Here is a 27025-nt window from a genome sequence, read left to right on the forward strand (position 1 = left end):
CCTAGGGATGTATCGAGATTGCGTTAAGTACCTTTGACCAACATATGGCAAGATTCTGACCCATGACAAAGGAAACAATAGGCTTTTGTTTGGGAAGTTTATGTTCTCCTGCCCTCGATCTTCCCTCCCCATCTACACTTTAATGATCTCCTTAGGGTGCCCACAGCAGCCCTGGAGCCCAGGGGTTTTCTAACATGAAGTTTAGTTTCTGGAAAATTGGGCATGTTTTTGAAAACAACACCCTCTGGAACGTCTACGTTTGAATGAGTGTTGTCTCTCTTCCCCCTAGGAAGTTGAGCCCCCTCCTCAGAACTCCTAGAACTGTCTTCCTGACTGATGTTCAGTTTGGGGAAATATGTTCAAATGGGACAAAGCTTTATCCTTTGAGAGTGTGCAAAAGTAAACCAGAGCCATGCCTGGTGAATAGGATTGAAAATCAAGTTGAGAAATAAAATTTTGCATCAAAAAATAAAGTGTGCCTATAATATAATGAATCTGATTTCTCACATGGCCTATAAACTCAATTTTAGTGAGTTTGTTAAAAATCAGTTTCTTTTGTTTATAGTCATACCTCATGCATCTCCATGCAACACTAGGATAGTCTAGCATGTTTTTCATTATTGCATTAGTAAAACGTCCATTTTTAATTTACAGTGCATAAAATGGATCATTTCTCAGCTCATACTCCAGTGTCTCCTTTTTAGCATTTGAATCTCTCTGAAAGTGGATCTCCAGTTGAAAGTGGATCTTTTCTTGGCATAGGACACTGAATACTAAAGGAGGAAAAAGTGCAGCCAGAGTAAATACAGTTTGTGTGAAGATTTCCAAGATATTTTCTTGGCCAGCAGAGTTCAGCCTGGTGACTGAGGAACTAACCAAATGTTAAACTTAAGATGTATTCTAGACCTCAATAATTGGCAAGAATTTAAAAATTAAGTTTCAAATCAATTTTGTGGGTTCTTTTCTGATTACGTCAGGGACATATGATCCCAGAGAACTTAGAAAACACAGATAGATGGAAAGAAGAAAGTAAAAATTAATAGTGGTTTCATTCAGAGGTGACGGCTGTTAACATTTTGATGAATAACTTTCCAGTCTCTGTCTGCATATAAATATGTGTGTTTAAAAAACAAAAATAGTATCAGTGTATTGTTCTGTAACATTTTTTTTGAGATGGCGTCTCGCTCTGTCGCCCAGGCTGGAGTGCAGTGGCGCTATCTCGGCTCACTGCAAGCTCTGCCTCCTGGGTTCACACCATTCTCCTGCCTCAGCCTCCTGAGTAGCTGGGACTACAGGTGTGCACCACCATGCCTGGCTAATTTTTTTCTATTTGTAGTGGAGACGGGGTTTCACCGTGTTAGCCAGGATGGTCTCCATCTCCTGACCTCGTGATCCACCCGCCTCGGCCTCCCAAAGTGCTGGGATTACAGGTGTGAGCCACTGTGCCCGGCCTGTTTTGTAACTTATTTATTTTTTTGCCATATTATTAACATTCCCCACTCCCCACATCAGTAATTATTCTTCTACAACATTGTTTAATTATTTAGGGGTGAAGTATAACTTATCTAACAGATTACCTATTGTCAGACATTTAGGTTGTTACCATTTAGATGTTTTTCTTTTCCCTCTCTCCCTCATTCCCTTTGTTCTTTCCATTTTTTCTTTTGCTATTATAAACAATACTGTGATGAATATCCTTGTGGCCAAGTCTTTGTAAACATTCCCAGTCACCTTCTTTTGATGAAGCTGAAATTGAAATTCTGGGTCAAAATGTATAAAAGCAGTTGACTCATTTAAAAAATTGCCTTCCTAACGATTTAATGGTCTCTCACTGATGATGAATGAAAACACCTGTTTTCCAAGACTGCGCATTGTAGTTTTGTTAATCTTTGTTAGTCTGACAAAGTAAAAATGGCAATTGATTATTTCAATTTGCATTTTCTTGGTTATATGAAACATTTTCTATATGCTTATTAATCATTATTTTCTTAAAAATTTCCTTTGCATATCTTTTACTCACCGATATATTCACCTTTTTTTTTTTTTAACTGATTTTAGGAATTGTCTTTATACTAAGTTTATTGACCCTATGTTTGTTATATATCCTGTTTTTCCAGTTTTGTTTCCTGTTTCTTTTATTGTAGTAGGGTTTAACAAGAGAATTTAAAAATATGCGCTCAAACATTCAAATTTGTCTTTCATGGTATGCTCCTTCATGTTTAAAACATCCTTCCCACCTGGAAGATTATATAAATTTTTTTGTTTCCTTCTAGAATTTTTACAGCTTCATGTCCCATTAAAAGTTCTCCTTCATCTGGAATTTGTTTGGATGAAAGGTGTGAGATTAAAAATGAACTTAATTGTTTTTCCAAGTGGTTAGCTAGTTGTCTCAACTCATTTTTTGAATAACCCACTCTTTCCCTATAGATTCGAAAGGCTGCCGGATTTTATACTAAATTCACCTAAGTGGTTCTGTTTATGGGCTTTGTTCCAAAGCTCAGTTCACCTATTGTGGTGTGATCATACATTGTTCCAATTACTGCAGCTTTTTTATACATCTTAAAATCGGCTAGGGTGAGTTTCCACATTTTTCTTGGCTATTCTTGTGTGTTTATTCTTCCATATAAACTTCAGAATCATTTTGTTAACTTAAAAAGTCCCCTTGGAATTTTCATTTGGATTGTAATAAAAGTAGATATTAATATGAAGACAATTGATATCTTTACAATACTCAGTTACTGCTCCATTTAATAACAGTGATGATAATACGGTAGTACCAGCAGCCAATACTGACTGACTCTTAACTGTGCGTCAGGCCCCATTTTAAGCCCTGTCTGCCACATTTAAACCTCATAACAATCCAAGACATAGTATGGCTATTATTGCCATACTCATTTTACAGAGAGAGAAACTGAGGCATGGAGATGTTAAATAAGACATCACAGTCACACAGCTAGATACGACAGAGCCAGGACTCTTTTTCCCTGGTGGTCTGGCTCCAGAGCTTGTAACTATGCCATGAGTCTATGGCTTTCCAATTCTTCACACTTGCTTTATATCCCTCAGAAAGTTTTGTGACTTTCATCATATATGTCTTTACAAATTTGATTAAATTAGTTCTTGTTACATTTTATTTGTCTGCCTGTCAATGATAGACTGGATAAAGAAAATGTGGTACATATACACCATGGAATACTGTGCAGCCATAGAAAAGAATGAGATCATGTCCTCTGCAGGAACATGGTTAGAGCTAGAGGCCATTATCCTTAGCAAACTAATGCAGGAAGAGAAAACCAAATACCGCATGCTCTCACTTGTAAGTGGGAGCTAAATGACGAGAACACATGGACACAGAAGGGAATAACACACACTGGGGCCTACTAGAGGGTGGAGGGTGAGAGGAGACAGAAGATTAGGAAAAATAACTAATGGGTACTAGGCTTAATACCTGGGTGATGAAACAACCTGTACAACAAATCCCCATGACACAAGTTTACTTATGTAAGAAACCTGCACTTGTACCGCTGAACTTAAAATGAAAGTTAAATTAAAAAATTTATTTGTTGTTGCTATATTTTTCTTGTGATCTTTTCTTTTTTTTTGTTTTTTTAAATTTTTTATTTTATTTTATTTATTATTATTATTATTATTATTATTATTATTATACTTTAGGCTCTATGGTACATGTGCGCAACGTGCAGGTAAGTTACATATGTATACATGTGCCATGCTGGTGCGCTGCACCCACCAACTCGTCATCTAGCATTAGGTATATCTCCCAATGCTATCCCTCCCCACTCCCCCCACCCCACAACAGTCCCCGAAGTGTGATGTTCCCCTTCCTGTGTCCATGTGTTCTCATTGTTCAATTCCCACCTATGAGTCTTGTGATATTTTCTAATGGTTGTTGCTGAACACTGGCAAAGCTACTGATTGTTATAAGCAAGGTATTTATTTTGAAGTCATCCAACTTAATTACCCTCTCGGTAGCCTAGTAGTTCTGTTCACTCTCTAGTTTTCCAGGAAGACACAAGCATTATTTTAGAGCAATGACGTTTGGCTGCTTTTCCTGTATTTATATTTATTATCAGATTTCTGGTGTTATTATAATGTTCATGGCATTGTCTAATATGGTAGTCACTAGCCATATGTGGCTATTTACATTTAAGTTAATAAAAATTAAATGAAATTACTAATTCAGTTCCTCAATTGCACTAGCCACATTTCAAATGCCCAGCAGCCACATGTGGCTTGTGGCTACCATCGTAGAACATTTCCATCATTACAGAAAGTTCTATTGGACAGTGCTGCTAGAACTTTCAGATCAATATTAGATAATAGTGGTGAAATGGATTGTCCTGCTTTTTTTCTTCTGAACTTTAAAGTGAATTCCTCTACACAGTGATTTATTATTAGAATGATGTTGAGTTTTGAATTCAAATACATAGATACATTTTTATGTTAAAGAAGTCTTATCCTATTCCTAGTTTACTAGAAATATTTTTTTAAAATTAGGAACAGATAATGAATTTTAATATCTTCTTGGCATCAGTAACTTTTGCTATATGAGGAACAAATTCCCCCTCTGTCTTCAAAATTGTCTTAGCTATCTTGGTCCTTTTTAAATACATTGCTGGATTTTGTTTGCCAATATTTGATTTAGATGTTTATCATTAGTGAGCTTGGTCTCAAATATTCTCTACTTTTAGTGCCTTTGTCCAGTTTTTTTTTTTAAACCAAGATTATGTTATTATCGTAGAATGAATTTATATGCTTTTTCTTGGCTGGGTGTGGTGGCCCACACCTGTAATTCCAGCATTTTGGGAGGCTGAGGTGGGTAGATAGCTTGAGCCCAGGAGTTCGAGACCAGCCTGGGCAACATGGTGAAACCTTGTCTCTACAAAAAATACAAAAATTAGCCAGGTGTGGTGGCTCACATCTGTGGTCCTAGCTACTCAGGAAGCTAAGGTGGGAGGATCGCTTGAGCCTGGGAGGCAGAGGTTACAGTGAGCAGACATTGTGCCACTGCACTCCAGCCTGGGCGACAGAGCCAGACCCTGTCTCAAAAAAACCAAAAAAACAAAAAACAAAAAAAACCAAAACATTTTCTTTATATCTTTCCTCTGGAACAGTACATATCTGATATGGGTCATTTGTCCCTTAAAACTTGGTAAAACTTGGCTGAAAAAAATCTGGATGTGGTGCTTTGGTTCGGGGCAGGGGATGAAATTTCCTCAAATTCCCTTCTCGTTCATATATTTCCTGTTCATCTGTGTCTAATCACACTGTTTAATCCATCCATGAAGTTTTATTTCAGTGAATAAACTTTTTCAAATCTAGAATTTATACTCAGTTCTTCTGCAAATCTGCTTTTGATGAGTATTCTTTCCCCTGTGATCTGTTTGATCTCTTCACACATTTTAAACACGTTTATTTTCCATTCTCTTTCAAATTTGCTCTCTGATCCTCCCTTCTTGCTTGTTCTGTTTGTTTCATTCATCTTGACATGGTTTGTCATTTTGTGCCATCAGCCCACCTTTAGGGGGTTGTTTGCTGCAGGCATGCTGTGGGGTTGGGCTATGTGGAAGACTCCCACAGGGTGAAGGTGCATGGCCTCTGTAGGGCCACAGAGATCAGGGAGGTCACGGACACATTTTGGGGCTAGTTTCTTGACTTGGTGCTTCTGTATCACATGGGTGGTGTAACATCATTACACCTGTGGATTTTCATCTCCTGCCTGCTTCCTTGCCCAATTAAATGCTTGGTGTAGCCTGCTGGAGCCTGATTTCTGCAGGGGGCTCTGCTTTTATGTGATGCCTTGGCACAGACCTGAGATCTGGTGTCCTGTATTGGCATCAGCATCGGGGTCACAGCCTGCAGCCTGGCCTGGAGCCCCTGTGACTTTGTTTCTTACTTAGGTTTTTATTCCCATTTTGTTTCCTATACTTGGAGATTCCCACTTCTTTCCTTTGAGTGAGGCCACACAATATAATTTTAAAAATCATATTTTATCCAGATTTTTGGATCTATTTTGTTGACCACAAATCTAGAAACTGTCTTCGATTTCTAAGTGGTTGATTTTTTAAGCAAATGCAAGGAAATTGGGAGAGAAGCATGTATTAACCTATCTTCTGGTTATGCTTATCATCTAAGAATGTGTCTAAACAATTTCTACTTTTGGCATTAATATATTGGCATTTTATCCATGTCTTAGCATGATCAATTTGCAAAGTTGTTCACAGTCATTTAAAAAAGTATTATATGCCCTACCTATATCTTTAGAGCATAAAGATATATGCTCTATATCTTTAATTTTTAAATTAAGTTTTAAGACTTGAAAAATCATATTAATATCTCCCACTATCCATATCATTTTTAATTTGTTCTTTTGACAGATTTTGCTTCATATAGCTTGCTATTGCATTATTTGCTGAAGATCCTGAGGTCTCCCTCATGTTTGAAGTGGCTAGAGCCACACAGCCTTAGCTTCATTATTGGGCCTTCAGTTAAGTCTTTCTCATTAATAATGGCACTTATGTTCTCTTGTTGTCACAAAATTCAATGCAGCACTTAGGAAAAAAAATCTTGAAAAAAGAAATATGTGATATAAAAATAAAAACAGATAACATTTTAAAACTTGGGGTATAGAGGTGGGGAAGGAAAATGGGAAAGGTAAAGGAATCTAAGTGTATTTTATTTTACAGGGAGGAATCAGTAGAAACTATGACTTTTGTAAAGTTGACAGAAAAATGTAGATCTAAATATGCTGCATTTTAAAATTTGTTCATCTTTTCTTCCTCCACAGGTTCTTGTTCATATTATTTTCTGCATGGAAATGAACAGGTGAATTACTAACTAAAGGCCAAGTGTTTTCCTCAAACGCTATTTTTCCCCTTAGAATATTTTTAATAGCTGTATGCTTGAGTTTTGGGGTGTTGCTTGCAGCATAGAATACAATCAAATCACTGCCTTCATCTTCTCCAAACTGTTAGTATTGTGCTAAAGGCACGGGTTTGTGATTTAAGCCAAATCCCTACCCCAACAACCTCCATTTCTTTTTGAATATGAATGAGGTGACAAGCCTGTGCATATGTTTGCAACTATATATTAGGAAAGGAAGAAAGGAGAGAGAGGATGGACTGGTTTCCCAAGAAAGAAATAAAATTTCACAGAGAAGTTGGAAAATAGGCCTTCGAGTACTCACTTTACAAATCCATAGTGAGTTTGCATTTCATCTTCTTCCTATTATTATTTGGATGGGGTCTCACTCTGTCACCCAGGCTGGAGTGCAGTGGCATGATCTCAGTTCACTGCAACCTCTGCCTCCTGGCTTCAAGTGATCCTCCAGCCTCAGGCTCCAGAGTAGCTGGGGACCACAGGTGTGCACCACCACACCCAGTTAATTTTTTGTATTTTTGGTAGAGACAAGGTTTCACCATGTTGCCCAGGCTGGTCTCGAACTCCTGAGCTCAGGCCATACACCCACCTCAGCCTCCCAAAGTGCTGGGATTACAGGCGTGAGCCACCGTGACTGGCCTCATCTTATTTAATACAGCATCTTGTGTAACCTTTGAGCGATGGCACATAGGGTAGATTCTCTCTCTCCCCAGCCCACTTCCATGTATCTTCAGAGAGCTTGGGTCTGAAAGCCTGCTTGTCTGGGGAGTCTTCTTTGGAAGGTATTGATGTCTTTGAGTTAAACCTTCAGGAGTTTCTGATGTTAGACTTGGGATTTTGGTTAAAGAGAAAAGAGGGACTTAAGCGACATCACAATTGAAAGGGAGAAAAAAGAAAGAACTCTGCTAGGGGCGCACGTCCAACTTTCACACTGTGACTACTCAGGGATATTTCAGAATGTTTTCAAATAGCACGTACTTTTTGGATCTGTGAGAGCATTTCCAAATATTAAGAAAACTAACTGAATGTTTCTAATGTTTGGAATTACTCCAAGGCCAGGAATTCCAGATGTTTGTGAGGAAGCCACAGCATGTGTCTGTTTAACTACTAAAGTGGGTTTTATGATGTCAAGAAGGAAATATCCATAGCCCTTCATTCTTCTTTAAAAACAAGATAACCTCCTTCAAAAGGCTATCAGGAGCTGGGCGTGGTGGCTCACACCTGTAATCCCAGCACTTTGGGAGGCCGAGGCGGGTGGATCATCTGAGGTCAGGAGTTTGAGACCAGCCTGGCCAGCATGATGAAACCCGTCTCTACTAAAAATACAAAAAATTAGCTGGGTGTAGTGATGCACACCTGTAATCCTAGCTACTCAGGAGGCTGAGGCAGGAGAATCGCTTCAACTTGGGAGGTGGAGGTTGCAGTGAGCCGAAATCGTGCCATTGCACTCCAGCCTGGACAACAGAAGCAAAACTCAGTCTCAAAAAAAAAAAAAAATAGGCTATCAGGAGGAGAAAACTAGTGTGAGTGATTAGTCAACAAATGTGTGTCCACTTGTCCACCTTGCTCTCTTTACCTCTCAGGGCTGTCATAGCAAAAAGATGTGAAGCATTTAGAAGGTACATAGCATTACAGAAAATGCAGTATATTATGACAGTTATCACTGCAGATGTGGAATAAATAATTATCTGTGTGATGGATGCCAGATGCAAATCATAACCAGTGCTTCTGGCATCTGTCCATCATATAATCATCTTCCCCATCTCTCCTGGTCAACCACATGAATCACGTACATCTTTAAATTAGGAACTTGACTGCTACAAATGTCTTATGAAGAAGCCAATGTTATGATAATTCATTTTTTCTCATGAAATGCACTAGTTTTACTTCCATATTCCTGTATTTCATGCAAGATATTCACCATGATGAGAGTTTCTTGGCTACTCCACGCAAGAACCATCCAGATTGAAAAAAGCTGCAGAATCTACATGTGCAAGCCTAATGGTTTGGTTTTCGGTTTATTCAAGATTAATGCATTTAGACCATTCCTTTTTCACACTTACCCTTAAGAGTCCCAATACTTTGTTAAAGAGGCTCACGTTTCCCCAGCCCTAATTAACCAACACCAGCACTCCCACCTGAGAGTGAGCCACTTGGTAGATGGCAGGGGACAAGGAAACCAGTGCCCCACTGCTTCCTGAGGGCTGCTGCAGGGCTGGGGCTTGTGGCTCTGTGTTTTGTGGAGGACGGGGACTTAAGTCCAGCCTTGCTCTGCTTACCAAGCTGGAAACCCATGGGGTTGTGCCCACCTAAGTGGTGCCTTTTCTGACTGGAACCACTGTAAGGGCTCACTATGCCCTTGCTGGGGGTCTTTCCAGGAAATAAGACTTTTCTGCTGGTTTCATGTGTGTGGCCTTGCTGGAAGACAAGGGTGGGAATTCCCTTCCCTGAAGCCAGTTGTTGAAGAAACCCTCTGCAAGGACTTACTGAGTGTGACCGAGTCATTGATCTTGAAGCTGCAGAGGACCCTGTCCACGTTGCGGGCGTGTCGGAAGCCGTTTCCTCTCACGACAACTTGAAATGACTCTGAAATAAAGAATAATGACAAGACTCATTACTTGACCAATAACCTTAAGCTTCCCATCTGCCCTGATTTATAGCATTTGTTCACTATTTCACCAGGCTTAAAATATTCAAAAATTAATTTAGGTTGAACACCAAAAGCAACCGGGTGGGTTCCTTTCACTACTTACCAGTGCATCCTTACTAGGTGTCCCGAGGAGGGCCTATCACTTCTTATTTGAATTCCCACCCTTTTACCTTTGGGCTTACTGGTCCTCCTAATGCAGAACACCTTCCTCCCTCCTCTCTGTCCATTCAAATCTTAGCCAGTTTTCAAATCCAGGCAGTTTGAAAATCTGTGATCTCAGTAGCCAGAGGGAGGCACAGGGAAGGGGTCCTCCACTTCCTCTTTAATCAACTCACCTCCTCTGTGTCTGTTTTGCACATTGTACTCCCCTGAAAGGATTTCTTAAGAGCCCAGGGTGCCTACATTTTAGAAAGTCACTGCCTTAGGGCATTCACAGCTAGTCCTGAACAATGTAGGACTGTCATTATGTATGGTCTGGTGGTGTTTTCTTGTCTTTTCTCCCCCAGCTGGAGAAACATTCCTTTAGGTCAGGAGTTGTTTGATACCACTATGGCACTCCTATCTCTACTGGGCACACAGTAGCAGTATGTAGGCTAGGTAGGAATAACTGTACTTAGGAATGAATCAAAGTCTTTCTTAGCAGTGGTCAGTTGCCAAGCACTACCTACTTGGATTGATATCAGCCCCTCAGTGTAGTACTCATTTGTCTCTGCATAGAAGAGATCATATATCTTGCTGGCCTGCATATTAATTTCTCATTGGCATAATGTATGTTTGATTAATGCACATGAATAAAATCATTATTAAGGAAAAACAACTATCCTTTACAATAGTCCTACCATGGAAAAAACCCAATAATTAGTTGGCTAAATGCTTGGGAATATTTGCTTAAGTTTGTTGGTATCTAATGGTCAGTGTTCCACTTTATTTCACTTTTATCATCCTTTTGTATCTAAAAATTGGGGCTTGGGATAATGCTATGTGGCATATCACAAGAGAAATAGACTAAAGGTCAGAGGAAAAAATGCAATGTTTGTGAATATGGATCTTACACAGTACATTGCCATCTAAATGTAGACTTTTTGTTGGAGGAATAATGAAATTAGAGAATTAGTATACGGGACTCTCAAAGTTTAATAAATGTCATGAGTATATGCCACCTTCAGTCCCAGGAAACTAATTTAGAGGTCATGTTTGCCAAGACAATAATAACTAATGCTAATTGCTCCCTCAATGTGAGTCAGGCCCTCTGTGAAATATTGTACATGTCTGATGTCATTTAAACCTCACCACAGCCTGGGGAGGTACAGATGAGAAAAACTGATCTTAGTGAAGTTAAGTAATTTGTCCAGATCACACAGCTGGTAACTGTCAGAATCAGAACTGGAATGGAGGTCTGTTAGGCATCAAATGTCATGCCCTTAGAACTCAGCCATTAGCTCCTGAACCACCATGTGAAAAGGGGGACTCACTGCCTTCTGACAGATGAGTCATTTAGGAGTTGAAGTTGTGATTTTTTTTTTTAAAGCTTATTTTATTTTAATTTTAGGCAGGTTTGCTCTTTTTGCAAAAAAGTGGAACAGGCCTGGATGTAAAGCAAGAAACTGAAATTTAAGTAAAAGAATGCAGAGACACTTCATGTGCCACAAGGAGTACAAGTTAGAAAAGAATGCTTTTTAGAAGTGTAAGAGACCTTCACAGTAAGGAAATGGAGACTGTGACATTTTGAATGACTTGCCCAGAGTCATGTCATTAGTAAAGCAGAAAAACTGGGACTCATATCCAAAAGTTAAGGTGATGGGCCTATGGTTTTTTCAAGAGCATAAGTCCTATGACTAGGAAGGATTTATACATACACGTTGACGCAAATGCACAATTGCTACATGTAGAAAGATGGGCTTAGTAGTTTTCTCTAGACGTCTGTCAGGCATCTGACAGATTCCTCAGTTGGCTCAATAAGCAGTTTAGTACGTGTCAAGCATTTGTAGAAGAATCTTCTCTTATTTGCTCAGTTAAGCCTATAGAAACCTATTTCTGTGTCCATTTTGAATGCCAGACATACAGACATCTGTTGTTTGACGTTTTTGCTGATTCCAAATGTTTTCTGCCTCACTGCTGTGCCTACTTCTCTTGTTTCCTCAAAGATCAGCAGAGGAAGAGAAGACTGTGGAAATGCAGGCCACATGCCAAACTCTATTCTCTAACACCATGTTCTAATGTTACCAGTTGAGTTGCTAAATCCTCTATAAAAGAGGCTGCCTGCATGTCTGCTTGGCCCAACCTCAGGGAGTTTAGGAAGAAAGACAGCAGGAATACATGATGTGGCAATGGTGGAAACCAAACAATTTAACCCCCTAGGCCAGGGGAGACGATGGAGGAAATGATGCTCTGGGGAGTGCACCAGGGCAGAGGTGAGCTCCCATCCTGCCTGATAGGGTGTCTGTGTTAGTGCACACATTTGGTTACCAGAAGAGCCCAAACATCTGGCCCAGCAGCCTGACTAGAATGTCAGCTCTTCACACATAGACGTTATATAACAAAACCCTTTCGAATGAATCTGCCAGTAAGTGAAAACCAGGACACACTAGAACCAGGACATAGTGATTTAACTCCACTAATCTACAAAGCCCTGAACCCACCTTTCAAAATACGTACAGCTGTGATTTTAGGCAACTTGTATGTTGGCTTGCAGCTCCTATAAGAAGTACCTCAAAATTGCAGGGCTTTAGGGAGGAATTTTCCACCTGAAAATGGTCTTTGATGTAATCTTTTAAGTTATCTATCCTCTAAGGTTTCCTTAAGATCTATATTCTTTTGTCACTGTTATTCCCAATTACAATGAAAGCTTCCTGATGGCAGAGGCCAACATTTCTATTTCTTCTGAATGCTGGGCTGTGCCTTAACCCAGGACTAAGTCAGTCTCAGGATGAGCTCATTGAGTGATTGAATAGATAAATAACATATCTTGACACAGAAAGATAATAAAGGGGAAGGATAAGGTGGTCATTTATTCCGGTCCCAGCCAGGTCTAATCCTGTTTGTTTTCTGAGGCTTAATAAGGTCCGTCAATGAAAAGACGTTCAACATCATTAGTCACATGGAAATACAAACCACAACCATATGGAGATATCACTTCATACTCACTATGATGGCTGAAAAAAAAGAGATGGACAATAGCATCTGTTGGTGAAGAAATTATAACCCACATACATTTCTGGTGGAAATGTAAAATGCTGCAGCCTCTTTGAAAAAAGTTTGGCAGTTCTTCTACAAAGTTAAACATAATTACCTTATGACCCCCAAATTCTACTCCTAGACATGTACCCAAGAGAATTGAAAGTTATGTCCACACAAAAACTTACACATTAACGTTCACACTGGCATTATTAAAAGCAGCCAAAAAATGGAAATAACCTAAATGTTCATCAACTGATGAGTATGGTATTTCTATACAATGGAATATTATTCGGCCATCAAAAGAAATCAAGTTCTCATACATGCTATGACATGGATGAACCTTGAAAACGTTATGCTAAATGAAGCAAGACACAAAAGGCCACATATTGCATGACTCCCTTTATAAGATATGTCCAGATTCGCAAATCTACAGAGACAGAAAGTAGATTAGTGGCTGCCAGGACTGGAGGGAGGGAGAAATGGGGGAATAACTGCTTAATGGGTATAGGGTTTCTTCTTGGAGTGATGAAAATATTCTGGAAATAGATAGTTATTATAGTTGTACAACTTTGTGATATATTAAAAACCACTGAATTGTACTTTATTTATTTATTTATTTAGACACAGTCTCACTCTGTCACCTAGGCTGGAGTGCAGTGATGTGATCTTGGCTCACTGCAACCTCTGCCTCCTAAGTTAAAGCTATTCTCCTGCCTCAGCCTCCAGAGTAGCTGGGATTATAGGCATGTGCCAGTACACCAGGCTAATTTTTGTATGTTTAGTAGACACAGGGTTTCACCCTGTTGGCCAGGCTGGTTTCAAACTCCTGACCTCAAGTGATGCACCTGCCTCAGCCTCCCAAAATGCTGGGATTACAGGTGTGAGCCACCATGCCTGGCCTGAATTGTACCTTTTAAAAGGGTGATTTTTATAGCATGTGAAATATAGCTCAATTTAAAAAAAGAAAAAATAAGGTCAGTAAGTAGTTCGATAGAGTTATTCCATTCTGTTTTCTCCTTTTATTTCTTTGGTTTCCTTTTTTCTTTTTGGAAATGTGGAACACATAGCTTTGAGATGACCTCAATAAAGACTGCATATCATTCACTGTGTCTAAAATGAGACATCTGTATATTCTCCACTTGTTCTGGTCACCCAAGATTTTTGTGCCAAATTATTGTTAGGGATATTTCATCTTGTGAGTCAGTTTGAATTTGCTCTCCTCTTAGATGCTTAATGTGGCATGGAACATCAAAAATAGAATGTAGGGACTGACACATAATGGGTGCTTTCTGAGGCCTGAATTGTTCTAGAACTTTTTTCAGTTGTAGTTTTTAATTTATAACAATTTGAGTGAGACATAATTGATATATAATAACTTGCACATAAAGTGTATGATTTGATAAATTTTGACATATGTATACAATCATAAGATAATACCACAGTCAAGACAGTGAGCGTAGCTGTCACCCCCAGAACTTTCCTAGTGTTGCTTTGTAATCTCTCCTCCCAGCCCTCCCTACCTCCACTCCCACACAACTACTGGTCTGCTCTCTGGAACTGTATATTAGTTTGCATTTTCTGGAATTTTATGTAAATAGGATCATGCAGTAAGTAATTTTCTTGTCTGGCTTCTTTTACTCAGCATAATTATTTTAGTACACAGCCACAATTATTTTGAGATTTATACATAGTTTATTGCTTTTTATTGCTGAGTATTAATTAGTCCATTCTACAGGCAAACTGTAATTTGTTTATCCACCTACCTGTGGATGAACATTTTAGTTGTTTTTGGCTATTAAAAATGGAGCTGCTATGAACATTTGTACACAAGTCTTTCTTTGTTTGGACATAGATTTCCTTTCCTCTTAGGTAAAACCTCGGAGTGGAATGGCTGGGCCATATGGTAGGTGTATATTTAATTTTGTAAGAAACTACCAAAACTCTTCCAAAGTGTTGTGCTGTTTTGTATTTGTAAATGAGAGTCCTTCCTCCACATAGAAATGTCTTTAAATGAAAGGAAAGATTGAGCAGAGAATGAAGCAATCCATTTAGAAGAGGTGGCCAAAGGTCAGAAATGAATGCTTCGAAAAACAATGAAAAGTGAGAGGAATACACCACTATCTGATGTTGCTTGAATGTGTCTGTTTTAAACATCGAAATTTCCAAATGGTAAACATGACACCTTAAGAGAACTTCCTTTTGTGCCAACTCACCCAGTTTTATCAGAAACAGTGGGAAACACAGTAGGAATACAACTGCTGCTGAAATGACAGTGTGAGGAGCTAATTATAACTTCCTTCCGGTTCTGGAATACAAGAACTTCAAGTGTAGAGCAGTTGGCAAGTTGCACACTTGATTCCAATTAGTTCCTTCCTGACATCCTTGCTTACATAGCACATTGTGAACTATGGAAGTTCATAGTTCATGAGTGGGACCACAGAAAGACTGTGCTCAGGCACAGCGTGCATTTTCCAGAGAGAAGCTAAATTAGGCAGGGCCGAATGGGTCCATATTCTTAATTAAACAGAAGCTAATCTGCAAAAATATTTAATTAGAAACTTTAAAAAAGAGTCTATATTGGGAGCAGAATTACTGAAATACAAGTAATGTCAAAGTTGCTACAAAAGGTTTCCACATAGCAGGTGACTTCCTGCATGTTTTGGAACAGGGACTGTAAATACAGTGACATAAGCACCATGCTAAATGGCAACCACATGCTTGGCCTGGGTACTGGGGTGACAATGGAGAGTGGTGAGGAGTATGGTGAACTGGAAAGTGTATACGCTTCTTTTAAAGGAAGTTATTCAGTCCTCAATAATCATTAACTTGTAATAAATACAGGTTCAGTGTTGTCAGTTCTGATTTTTCAAGTCAAGATGAAAATCTGTATTTTTAGGTGAAATCTGATTTTCTAAATGTTAGCAATAAATTTAAGTTAAAAAATGCGGTATGAATCAAGAAGAATATATATGCAGATCAGATAGGACTTGTAGGCTGCCAGTTTATAACCTCTGAGAGTGGAGGAGTTCTGGGAAGGTTCTCTCTCCCTATATATGTTCACCAATGCAGTGATTGGATTCCTTCCTCCCTCCCTCCCTCCCTCCCTCCCTCCCTCCCTCCCTCTCTCCCTCCCTCTCTCCCACTCTCCCTCCCTCCCTCCCTCTCTCCCACTCTCCCTCCCTCCCTCCCTCTCTCCCTCCCTCTTTCCCTCCCTCCCTCCCTCTCTCTTTCTTTCTTGACAGAGCGTCACTCTGTTTACCAATGCAGTGATTGGAATTCTTTTTGATTTCTTTCTTTCTTTCCTTCCTTCCTTCCTTCCTTCCTTTCTTCCTTTTGATGGAGTCTCGCTCTGTTGCCCAGGCTGGACTGCAGTGGCATCATCTCGGCTCACTGCAAGCTCTGCCTCCCGGGTTCATGCCATTCTCCTGCCTCAGCTTCCTGAGTAGCTGGGACTACAGGCACCCGCCACCACGCCTGGCTCATTTTTTGTATTTTTAGTAGAGACAGGGTTTCACCGGGTTAGCCAGGATGGTCTCCATTTCCTGACCTGGTGATCCGCCCGCCTTGGCCTCCCAAAGTGCTGGGATTACAGGCGTGAGCCACCGTGCCTGGCTGGAATTCTTTTTGATGGCAGCAGATTACATATTCTCTCCATTCCCTCTCCCCAATAAGAGTTCCAGTTAAAAATGTAAAACAGTTCCAGGAATACTGGTTTCCTCAGTTATTGAGAAATAATCAGCCATTAATACCTTAGTGGAAACTGAATTAAGTCTTTAGAAATCTGAAGCTGTAAAGGAGACCCAGAGGAGGTTTTCTCCAGATAGCATCTGCTTACAGATGGCCGTTCTGCCACTGCTCACATGATTCTACGGGGGGGAGAGCTCAGACCATCCACTCCATTGTTGGAAAGCTTTAGTTGTACAAGTTGCATGTGGTAGGCCAAAATCTGCCTCACTGAATTCCTCCCCAACCCCTCCATGGTGGTCTCCTGGAGCTATATACATAATAAGCCTAATAATTTCTTTCTGCATGGGAATCCTCCAAATACCTAAAGATGCTCTTGTGAGTATCTCAATTCCTGGCCTCAGTCTCTGTGATGACTTCAGTTTTTCCTCATCGCACAGGCATCTCATTAGTGCTCTCACTACTCTGTAAGCAGACCTCTGCTACAGTGCTTACTGCGTGGTTTTGTAATTTATTTGAACATATGACTATCTCCAGAGTGAACTGTGAGTTTCATAGGGGTATGGGTGGATTTGGGACTAAGTCTTATGCATTTTTGTATTGATATATTTTCATGTGGGTTGGTGCATAAAAGACACTAAGAATCGATGAAAAGAAAGGAGTAAGAAAGGAAAACAGGAAGAAAAAGAGGGAAAGAAGAAAGAAAAGGAACGAAAAAAGCAAGGAAAGAAGGAAATGAAAGAAAGAATGAATCCATGAATGAATTATAATGTGATTTCCAGATCCATTACCTCTTCGCCTATGGACATGCCTTTGTCAATACCATTCTTAAAATGTGGGACTTGAAACCATGGTCTGAACATGGAATAGGACTGTTAGTTCTCCTGACCTGGACACTGGATGGTTATTGATGTACCCTAAGGTTGTGTCAGCTTTTCTTAGTCAGAGGCATTCTTGTTGGGGAGCAAGACAACTATGATCATTCTTATCTTTTCTCCTATCTTACCGTTAATTGTTACTAAGTCAGGATTCCCTAAACCTGTCTGTATGTGAAACTGGATATTTGAACCCAAGTTCAGTGCTTTATATTTGTCCCATTAAATTACACCTTGTTATGTGCAGCCCAACATATAAAGGCCTGTGCTGGATTTTGGCTTTGTTGTCATTATCTCGCTGCCTCGCCCAGAGCTCAGTTTGCTGTCAGAACCATTGCTGGTGTTGAGCTGGGGTTGAGAGCCAGCTGAGATCACTGTCTTAGGGGAATGCAATAATCAGCAGAGAGTGTCTTGAGCAGGACAGACCTGGGTAGGGCTCCACAGCAGGGACTGTTCTAGGGGCCAAGGAAAAGAAGGAATTCACAGAGTGAAGGGAGGAAGCTAAGAGGAAAGGTTTTTGATGAAGGCAAAGTTTACCTTCTTTATATATCTGTCTAGGGATTGGTTCCACCATTACACGTTAGAAATTGAACAGTTATTTCCTTTTTACTCTCTCCCCCAATACATGTTGAGTTAATTAATCATTTTGCAGATACTCTTCCCCAATTTTCTTTCAGCGGAGAAACATACAGGAATGCTTTTCTCATCTAGGTATTACATTATCAACATCATGATTCTAACACTGGCCTTTAATCCTTATTAAGATGATGCTGATAACAAGCCATCTTGTTTTGCATAACAATTTATACTTTTCAAAGCACTTTCACATAAATACTTGTATCTTTGAACTAGCTTAATGAAAGTCACAGAGGGGCTACGCCTCGCTCTATCTGACGGGCATCCGGACAATGAAATGGGCTCCCAGGCTTCCTGAAAGCTATGTTTACTCCAGAGAATGGTCAACAAGAAATCTTCAAGGAAATCTATGGAAGAAATTTTGATGTAGGATATCTTTTGGGAGTTTCATTCTCTTCTTAGAAATGTTATTCTGTAATCAGCATGTTTAAACCCTTACGACTTGAATTTGAGAGGTGGGAGCTTGCCTTTTACGAAACCTAGTTCTAGCTTTCATCATTGTGTCTTGTTTTAATTTTTTCTCTATAAGAAATAAAGATAATATGATTGGATAGTTTACTCTGATACAGATAACTGTTGTTTGCTTATAAAATATGTAATATTGCACATAAGCCAGAGATTTTAAGAAAATCTAAAGAAAGATTCCTTAGATTGGATTTACCTGATTTGTCTATTTTATTGGTTCTACCAAATAACCTTGGAATAATTTATCTGTTGAATTGCTTTAATTTGTTTAAATTTATTAGTGGATTGTGTATTTGTTTCTTGTATTTTTCTTAGCTTTTCCAAAATTATCTTTTAATTCTTAATTCATTTATTTTTCTTTTTCACTTGATGAGAAACATTGAAATCTATGAATTTGATATGATCAGATCCTGTGGACCCTGGTATTTCTGTGTCATTTTTGTTTTTGTGGTGTTTTTATTGTCTTGAACACCTTAATGACATATAAGGGATATTGTTTACTTTTTGAGGTTAAAATTATTTACAAAGGCAATTTTCCATTGTCTAAGCGGTGGAGATTTTTCCTTTTACTTTGGTCTTACTCTATCTTTGTCTATTAATTTTAGATTTTGCTTCATTTTAGTTGCAGTTCAAAGTATATTAACTTCTTATGGTTGGTGAAAGGAATTAATAAGGGTCAAATAGGCAAATATCAGTGGCATTGTTTTTTTAACGAATACATGAATCAAGACATTTAGTCAACATTTATTAGCCACCTAGTGAGTGCTGGGTACTCTGCTAGGCAGTGGGAAGTAGAGAGAAATAAGGTTCCTTCTCTGTCTTCAAGGAGCCTACAGGAAGGGAGTTCATTATACTAGTGAATTAACAGAAATTGTGTTCATTGTCTTTAGACTTTCTGATTCATTCCAAGGTTGCACAACACAGCCAATTAGATTGCTAAACTCAAAGTCTGGGTTTTCTTCATGAATGCAATAATTGCAGTCAAGGAACTCCCTTATTTTCTAATTGTTTTAAAATTACTGAACTATAAAATGTGTGTTTATAAAACAATTCACACACACTACATGAGAATTAATTAATCAAATATCCTACTCAATTCCACTACCTGAATCACACAAAGCCCAGAGGTGAATTTATCTTCAAGGTAAATTCATGAAGCCTAACTGAGGCTCCTCACTGCACAGGCCCCTTATGAAGCCCTGGCGCTGCATTCATGTGATCATATGTTTTTGTCAAATTTGCCTAGGTAAGATTTCTGAATTCTTAAAGAGATTCTCACCAATCTAACTCTGTGGCAATCACATTTACCCCTGCCATCTGTGTGGTCAGGTAGCAATTTATTTAAAGGTCAGTAGGTAATCTCTTGGGATTGCCTTTCTTTGGGAAATTAGCACATATTTCTGAATAGTTAGTTACCAAGTATTTTGCTAACAACTTTATGTATGTATGCATTTATGTATGTACATATGTATTTATGTATGCATGCTGTATATTTATGTATGTACATAACTAGTTACCACGTATTGATAACAACTTTATATCTTTACATATATACGTGATGTTTTGCTGCTGGTACCGATTTTTTTAGTGCATCTAACTCCCTAAAAGTCTTTCGATTGTTCTAAACTATAGCCCAGAAACTGGAATAAAATCTTTAAGGAGTTCCCTCATTTATACCAGTAAAATATGCCATAAACATTGATGTGTGTAGTGTCTGAAGAGGCCTGAGAGTTCTTCCTTTAATGCTTCCTACCTTATCAGGTTGTATGACATATTTTCTGTTGGCAAATTAATAACTGGCACTGTATTTTGGGAGGCTGAAAAGGTGATATCAACAATAAACTCTCAATGGTGAAAGACGCAAGTTTCTGGGGGACAGGAACTCACACAGAGAGTTTTTCCTTCCTTATCTCCAGCACCTAGCACAGTGCCTGGCATGCAGCAGGCACTTAAGAATACTTTTCAAATGAATGAAAGAAGAGTGATGGGGAACCTGTCAAGAATTATATGAGAAGCGCCAATGTGGTTGAAGTTTTAAGCAGTCCATTAAATATGAAACAAGAGCATGACCCTGATTTTGATCAGTTAGAGAAAATCTTGTGACTCGAAGAAGGCTAATTCTTTACATAGAGACTTCCTTATTAATGACAAAACTATATGGCCCTCTACAGGGACAACCAGAGCCGTCCACTACCATTCTGTGAGGACTGGCAGATTAAACAATTAAGATAAATATATTAACTGTGTGAGATGGCCAGCATCCAACTAAAAACTTTAGTATAGCAGTATTTCCAGTATGGCCTATGACCACTATGATTGTCTGGTATCTGCAGGGCCTCATGAAAAAGAGGGGTGATTCCATTTCTATCCAGAGGTAGGGTGTTGGTAGTCACTCAGTATTCAGTGTAAGAATCCAGTATTTCTACAATTCCCTTCTAATTAGGTCCCACGAAAGAAGATAATTTTTTTCTTTTTTTGAGATGGTGTCTTGCTCTATCGCCCAGGCTGGAGTGCAGTGGTGGGATCTCGGCTCACTGCAACCCAACCTCTGCCTCCCGGGTTCAAGAGATTCTCCTTCCTCAGCCTCCCAAGTAGCTGGGATTACAGGCAAGCGCCACCACACCTGGCTAATTTTTTGTATTTTGTAGTAGGGATGGGGTTTAACCATGTTGGTCAGGCTGGTCTCAAACTCCTGACCTCAAGGGCTCTGCCTGCCTTGGCCTCCCAAAGCGCTGGGATTACAGGCATGAGGCACCGCACCCAGTGAAAGAAGAGAATTTGGATGGATTTTTTTTTTTTTTTTAACTTTCAAACAACTTACATGTGGCTTCTTTCCTTTTTTCCTTGGAGCAAATTCGGTTAGCAATTTCAACTCCTCTTTTCACCCTACCCCTTCCTGTTCCTCTTTCCCAACCCACCACCAATGAAGTACATATGTGACTTGAACTCAAAATATCATCAATTGTATGAAAGCAATTAGCATTTCATTTCAATTTACCTCCTGCACATATGGTGGATGGTTCAGCTGCTAGAATTTCGATGCAGGACTTCTTCAAAATCTAGGAGGAGAGGAAATAAAAGAGTCAATGCACAGCTTATTTTGTTCAAAGACAGAATTAGGGTTTTGCTTTTAGCTACTGAGATAGAGATAGCAAGGTTCAAGGACATTTGGTTGCAGTGGGGGTGGGGGTGGGAGGAGTGTAACATCTTGACTAGTACCAATACCAAACATTTATCAAGCCAGATTGTGCTAGATGCTGTTGGGTGTCCTAAAAGCCCTAAGAATTATTCATTCATTTGCTCTTTTGGCAGGTATTTACTGAGCCTATGCTATGCCAGTCCTAGTTTTTGCAGAGGTTTAACATAGGGTTGTGGAAATGGGACTTAACACTGGAAATGATAAATGCCAATGGCCACTCCTATTGGTAGGTGCAAGGGTGAAAGAGTAGACAGTAGGAGCTGCAGAGTTCATGGAGGAGACGCTGGGGCAGGTGTGCTAGGAAAGGCTTCATGGAAGAGCTGGGAGCTGAGGATGGGACTCAAATGAAAGGGAGTGGGTTAGGGGAGGGTTAGGGTCCAGGCAGGGAATGGTATGAGCAAAGGTGAGAAGGAAAAAGTACACAGACTTCTTGAACTGGAACAAAGGCAGCTTGAAAAGTAGAAATAAGAGAGTGATACTAGATAGAGCTGGAGAGATAGGATGGAAATGGTCAACTCTCCACAGAAGCTGCATAGTCAGATGACTGAGAGGTCCTTTTTTGCTTGAAAAGTCTGGAAAATGTGAGCTTCAAAGGGGGCATTTGTGCCTCACTCTTCAGGAAGACCTCCTGAGACTTAGTTAAATGGAAATGTACACTTGTCCACAAATGAGTCTTATAGGGTTGAGTGGAGAGTCGGCAGAGCACTGTGACTTCACAGGAGTTAATAATGAAGACTTTTGCTGGCTAGAGCGGGGTTTCTCTCCACCATTTATAAATCCTACCTTGAGAATATTGATTCTAGAATTTGAATAAGTATTTTAAACAAGTATAAGACATTGAGTTAATTTACCAACCAAATGCAGTATCTTTACTGAATTTGGAATTTGAGATGGTTTAGAGGGCTGAAGGAAACCCTTTCTCTATTCTTGAAAAGGGCATTTGTTAAAACAACTGACGATATGATTATAAAATTTAAAGTCTGTGAAAGAAGAAAGCATCTTTTAGCATTGGGAAACGCCCATTTATTTGCATCGTTGTATTCATTTACACATGCTTCTTTGTTCCAGCTTAAGTGATATATCACAAGACACAAATGAAAGAGAATAAATGAAAATGTGGGGCTGACTAAAGGGAAAATAAAGGGAAGATGATGCAAGAAGTGAGAATAGCATAGAAAAAATATGCTGTGAGGAGCTTATTTCCTTGCTAGAGTGGACTTAGTTCCAAGCTTTCTAGTAGCAAACGAAAAGGACAGCCAATATTTATGAGCTTTCTCAATCTGTGGAATGAAAACAAATCAGTTTCTCAGAAGAGGTAATATTTACCCATTCCAGAGAGAAATCTGGGCATCCTTATAGAGAAGCATTGCGAAAGAAAATGAACAAACATGCTTAAGAAAATATTAAGATGCATTCATTGAAATAGGTTATCTCCCAACCATGTATTTTAGGTAACTCTATGTACCTGAATGTCACCAAAAGCAACATTTCTCCTTGACAATTCTAAAATTCAGATTTTCTGGCTACTTTTCCTTCACTCTGTAGAACTTCATGGCATTTTTGTACTTCGATTCCCCTATTTGTTTGCAGCATCCTCCTGACTCCGCAGTTGGAAGTAATTAGTTCCTTCAGCTTCTGCCTCATTTCCTCAGCCTCTGGCTTACCTAGCCACCTCCACCCATCCCAGACACAGGTGCAGCCTCAGTTCCTCCCTGGTCCCTAAGTCTATCCTGACTGTAGCATGAAGGGAATGCTCCAGACTCCCATGTCCCTTGCCCATCTCTGTTAGAGTCAGCAGTCCTCACACACCTGCTCTGGGCACCTGGGGCAAACACTGAGCTCCTGTTTTCCACTCATTGTCAGTCTAATTTGGGAACAAGGACCCCAAGGATATATCCTGGGCACCTGTGTTTCCCTGCTGACTTCCCCAGTGTCTTATGGTTGATCTAGTCTTTTCGGTCTCTTGTGCATGTAGCGCCGTCCTAGGACTGGGACTTGCTAGCATCCTGGTGCACAGTGATTCATCCCAGACAGCCCTGCCTGAATTGTGAAGATTGTCCATTCACCCATCCCTGAACTTGCTGCTCTTGGGCTCTTCCTGTTTGATGGGGTACTTCAGCCAGTGGCTGCCATGACCAAGGGAGGAAGCCACCCCCTTTGACTTGTCGTCAGGCACAAGTCTCCAGACAGCCCACATTTGAGAAATAGAGGTAGCCCAGAGGGAGAAACTTATTAAATAGTGATATTAGAACAACACAAAGCTGTTTTTTGATGTTTTAAATAAAATTCCTCAGGCATTTGACATCTCCTAATAAATCATTTTATCATCCAAGACTAAAGACTTCAAAACAGTCCAAGAATTTAAAAAGAGCTTTTGGACTAGTCCTGTCCCCATTCCCCAAACACACACATGAAATTTTCACCCAACCTGAGTTTCAACCAACCTTTTTGAACCAACTCTGATCCTTAACCAGGGATTGGTAAAGGAACCATCCGTGGATCTTTAACCACAAAGGCACACTAACAGGGGTTGTCATAATAAACACATGCTGTATTATTCTCTCAAAGTGTCTGCAATTAGCTGATAAATCTAAGGGGTGTATGGAGGGCCAAAAAATGTCAGCCAAGCACTGTGATTCAATCCAGTAAAAACACAGCTTTCCCAATCTTAACTTAAAACATCTGGAAGGATGCAATACAGCCAATAGAGTAAAATTTATCAGTGAGGGGGATGGGCAGGATTTGTCTGGGACTGGAGCTCCTACTCATTTGAAATGTCTGGTTTCAAAAGGTAGGAAGTCACAATGGCAATTGGTGGATTTGAAGGGTTCTCGTGGTTCTTAGCAGCCAAGACTGTATGGTAATCAGCCTGTCTGAACTGTAGCAGACAGCAGATCAGCTCAGGGACTGGAGACTGTGTGGGGGTAGGGAGGCCCGGGCAGTGGTAGCCATGGCAGAGGTGTAGACACAGCACTGGGGAATCACTGACAGGAAATCACTAGATGCAGTGGAAGAGACTCACACTGGGTAGGGCTGATGTTAGAGGTAAGAGGCTTTGAGGTGAGGGTATGATTGATCTGCCGGGGAGAGAGGGATAAGATAATTGCACACCTCAAGTATAATCCCACATGAAGAGTTGGGTCTTGGCCCTGGTCCGTATTTACCTGACCTATGCTCCTTTACAAATCCCTTAACTTTTCTGAACCCCAATTTTGGAAAGCAGTTTAGTATCCTGAGTAATAGCTTGGAATCTGGAATCAAATAGCTGAGGTCAACTCACTCATGAGCAGTGTGACCTTGGGCAGGTTCCACAACTTCTTTGAGTCCCTGTTTCCTCTCTATAAAAGTGGGATAACAATAGTATCTACCTGAAGTACTAGCATGAAGTTGTTGTGTTGGGAAGATTAAATGAGATCACACAGGCAGAGCCCATAGCACAGTGCCTAAAACCTGATAAGTAATCAACGAATGGTAGCTATTACTATCAAGAACTTAGGCTCTGGAGACTGAGAAGATAGACTTGAACTCTGAATGGGTTTGTATTCAATTCCAAGTCCCATCACTTACTGGCCATGTGGACTCAGACAAGTTATCAAACCTCCAAATCTCAGTTTCCTCTGCTGTAAAACGGGATAAGAAAAACACCAACCTCAAAGGGCTGTATGATTGTTAAATAAAATGACAGTCATGAATGCAGAGAGATTTTGTTTGTAAAATCAATTGGATTTAGGTAATAAAATTCATATTGGATTGGACAGTGAGGGAGAGCGTGAGATCAAGGAAAACTGACAAGGTTTTTGTCTTATAGACAGAACTAGGCAGATGTGATTGATCCACAGATAGTTAATAACCCTTGGGTCACCAGCCAGCATGAGCACCTTATGAAAATAAGGCACCAAGAAGAGTGGTCAAAATGACCTTGGCAGTAAAGCACTTAAGAGAATGTCTGGCATGTATTCAAACAACAGTTGCTGTTAACTATTTCTTTGTCATTACTATTGCTACTGCTGCTACTTTTGGGCATGGACTGTGGTTCACACGTGCTTAAACCCCATTGCCCACTACTGGTCTTCTGCTTAATCATATTTGCTGACAAAAACTGAACCAAGGTTAATGCTATTTTCCTGCCAACTTTTGAACAGATTTCAAAGAGAAAATAGATGGAAAAGTATGTTTGAAATCCATAAAGAGCTAAATAATTGCAATGTGTTGTTTCTGGTAAGTTTACTTTTGTACATCTCATTGGATTATTGGTGGGAGGATGAGTAAGACAGGCAGCAGATGTAAAAGAACTTTGCCAAGTTACAGGAGCTGTTTGATATATTTAAAGTGAAATCCATTGTGGACCAGTCTGCATTGTATATAAGAGTTTATTTTTTTCAAATTCTAAAAATCTAATGTCCTTTGTCATGAAGTTCTCAGTTTATGCAGAGATTTCTCAAGAATCTTTATAGAATTGTGAATATCTGCACAGAGTTATAAGGAATCCCCCCCTTATCATAGGCACGGCATTTTTTTTTCTACTTGCTCTGCTTCTTGCTTCAATAAACAACCAATCTTTATTTACTTGGCCATTTCCTGTTGGATAACTTTTTTGTGTGTTTATAATGGACCAACCTCTTTTATCCACTGATGGTATAGGTGCCTTTTGCTTTCACACATATTTCAGAAAGTCTTTCAGAGCATGTTCCTTGGTGTCTTATTTGTTGTAAAGGGCAAATTCTGGTTTAAAGATGTATGGGATTTGAAGTATGCTGGTGCCAACGATGGTTAAGTGTCTACTGACCATTTACATCTGTTCAGTTGTCTAAGACAAAAACCTGAATGTTTAAGTTAACCTTGCTCTCTCTGTCACTCTCCAAATCCAGTATGAGTTCTGCCACCTAAGTGCTGGTGATTTGACCAATGAAATATCTCTATATCCATGCACATTTTAATGTAAACTGCCATCCTTTAGATAACTTATCCTAGTTTATAATTTACACTGTTTTTTTTTTTTATTGTTTGGTCACTGTCTTCTTAGATTATAAACTCTACAAGGAGAAGGACTGGGTTTGTTTTTACCCATTATTATATTCACAATGACTAGCCTGGCACATGGTAGGCATTAAATAAATATTGGATAAATAAATGAATAAATGAATAAAAGACATGCAGGAATTAAGACACTTCCTGCATGTCTTAATAAACTGGTATTATAGCATATTATGTATTAATCTCCTTTTCCCCCTATAAGTGTAACCTCAGGGTCTTCTGAATATAAGTTCATATTCTGCATCTTGTAATACTCCCCTCTTCTGATTAAGTACCACCATCTTTGGGGACTTGCTGCCTTCCCAAGAGGCCAATTTCAACACCTCATTTTAAAAAAATTGCTTACCTTAAAAAAAAAATGTTGTAGATATATCATAATCCGCTGTATTAGGTCGGCCAGCTTTGTAA

The 27025-nt window shown here is 39.6% G+C and overlaps 1 protein-coding gene across 7 annotated transcripts in view; it reads right to left on the minus strand.

The window, feature by feature from the left end:
- Positions 1-27025, minus strand: part of ANTXR1 (ANTXR cell adhesion molecule 1) — a 237497-nt gene that overhangs the window by 138176 nt on the left and 72296 nt on the right. For all 7 annotated transcript variants that reach the window (XR_010123091.1, XM_054474123.2, XM_054474126.2 and 4 more), the window contains exons 9-10: positions 21383-21443; positions 9385-9483 (exon numbers count right to left, since the gene is read on the minus strand). Coding sequence is in view for 6 of the 7 variants with exons in the window: in XM_054474123.2 (XP_054330098.1) it covers positions 9385-9483; positions 21383-21443 (160 nt within the window). In the remaining variant the exon portion in view is untranslated. The remainder of the gene's footprint in view (positions 1-9384; positions 9484-21382; positions 21444-27025) is intronic.

This window comes from Pongo pygmaeus, chromosome 12 (assembly GCF_028885625.2).
Source record: "Pongo pygmaeus isolate AG05252 chromosome 12, NHGRI_mPonPyg2-v2.0_pri, whole genome shotgun sequence".
NCBI lineage: Eukaryota > Metazoa > Chordata > Mammalia > Primates > Hominidae > Pongo > Pongo pygmaeus.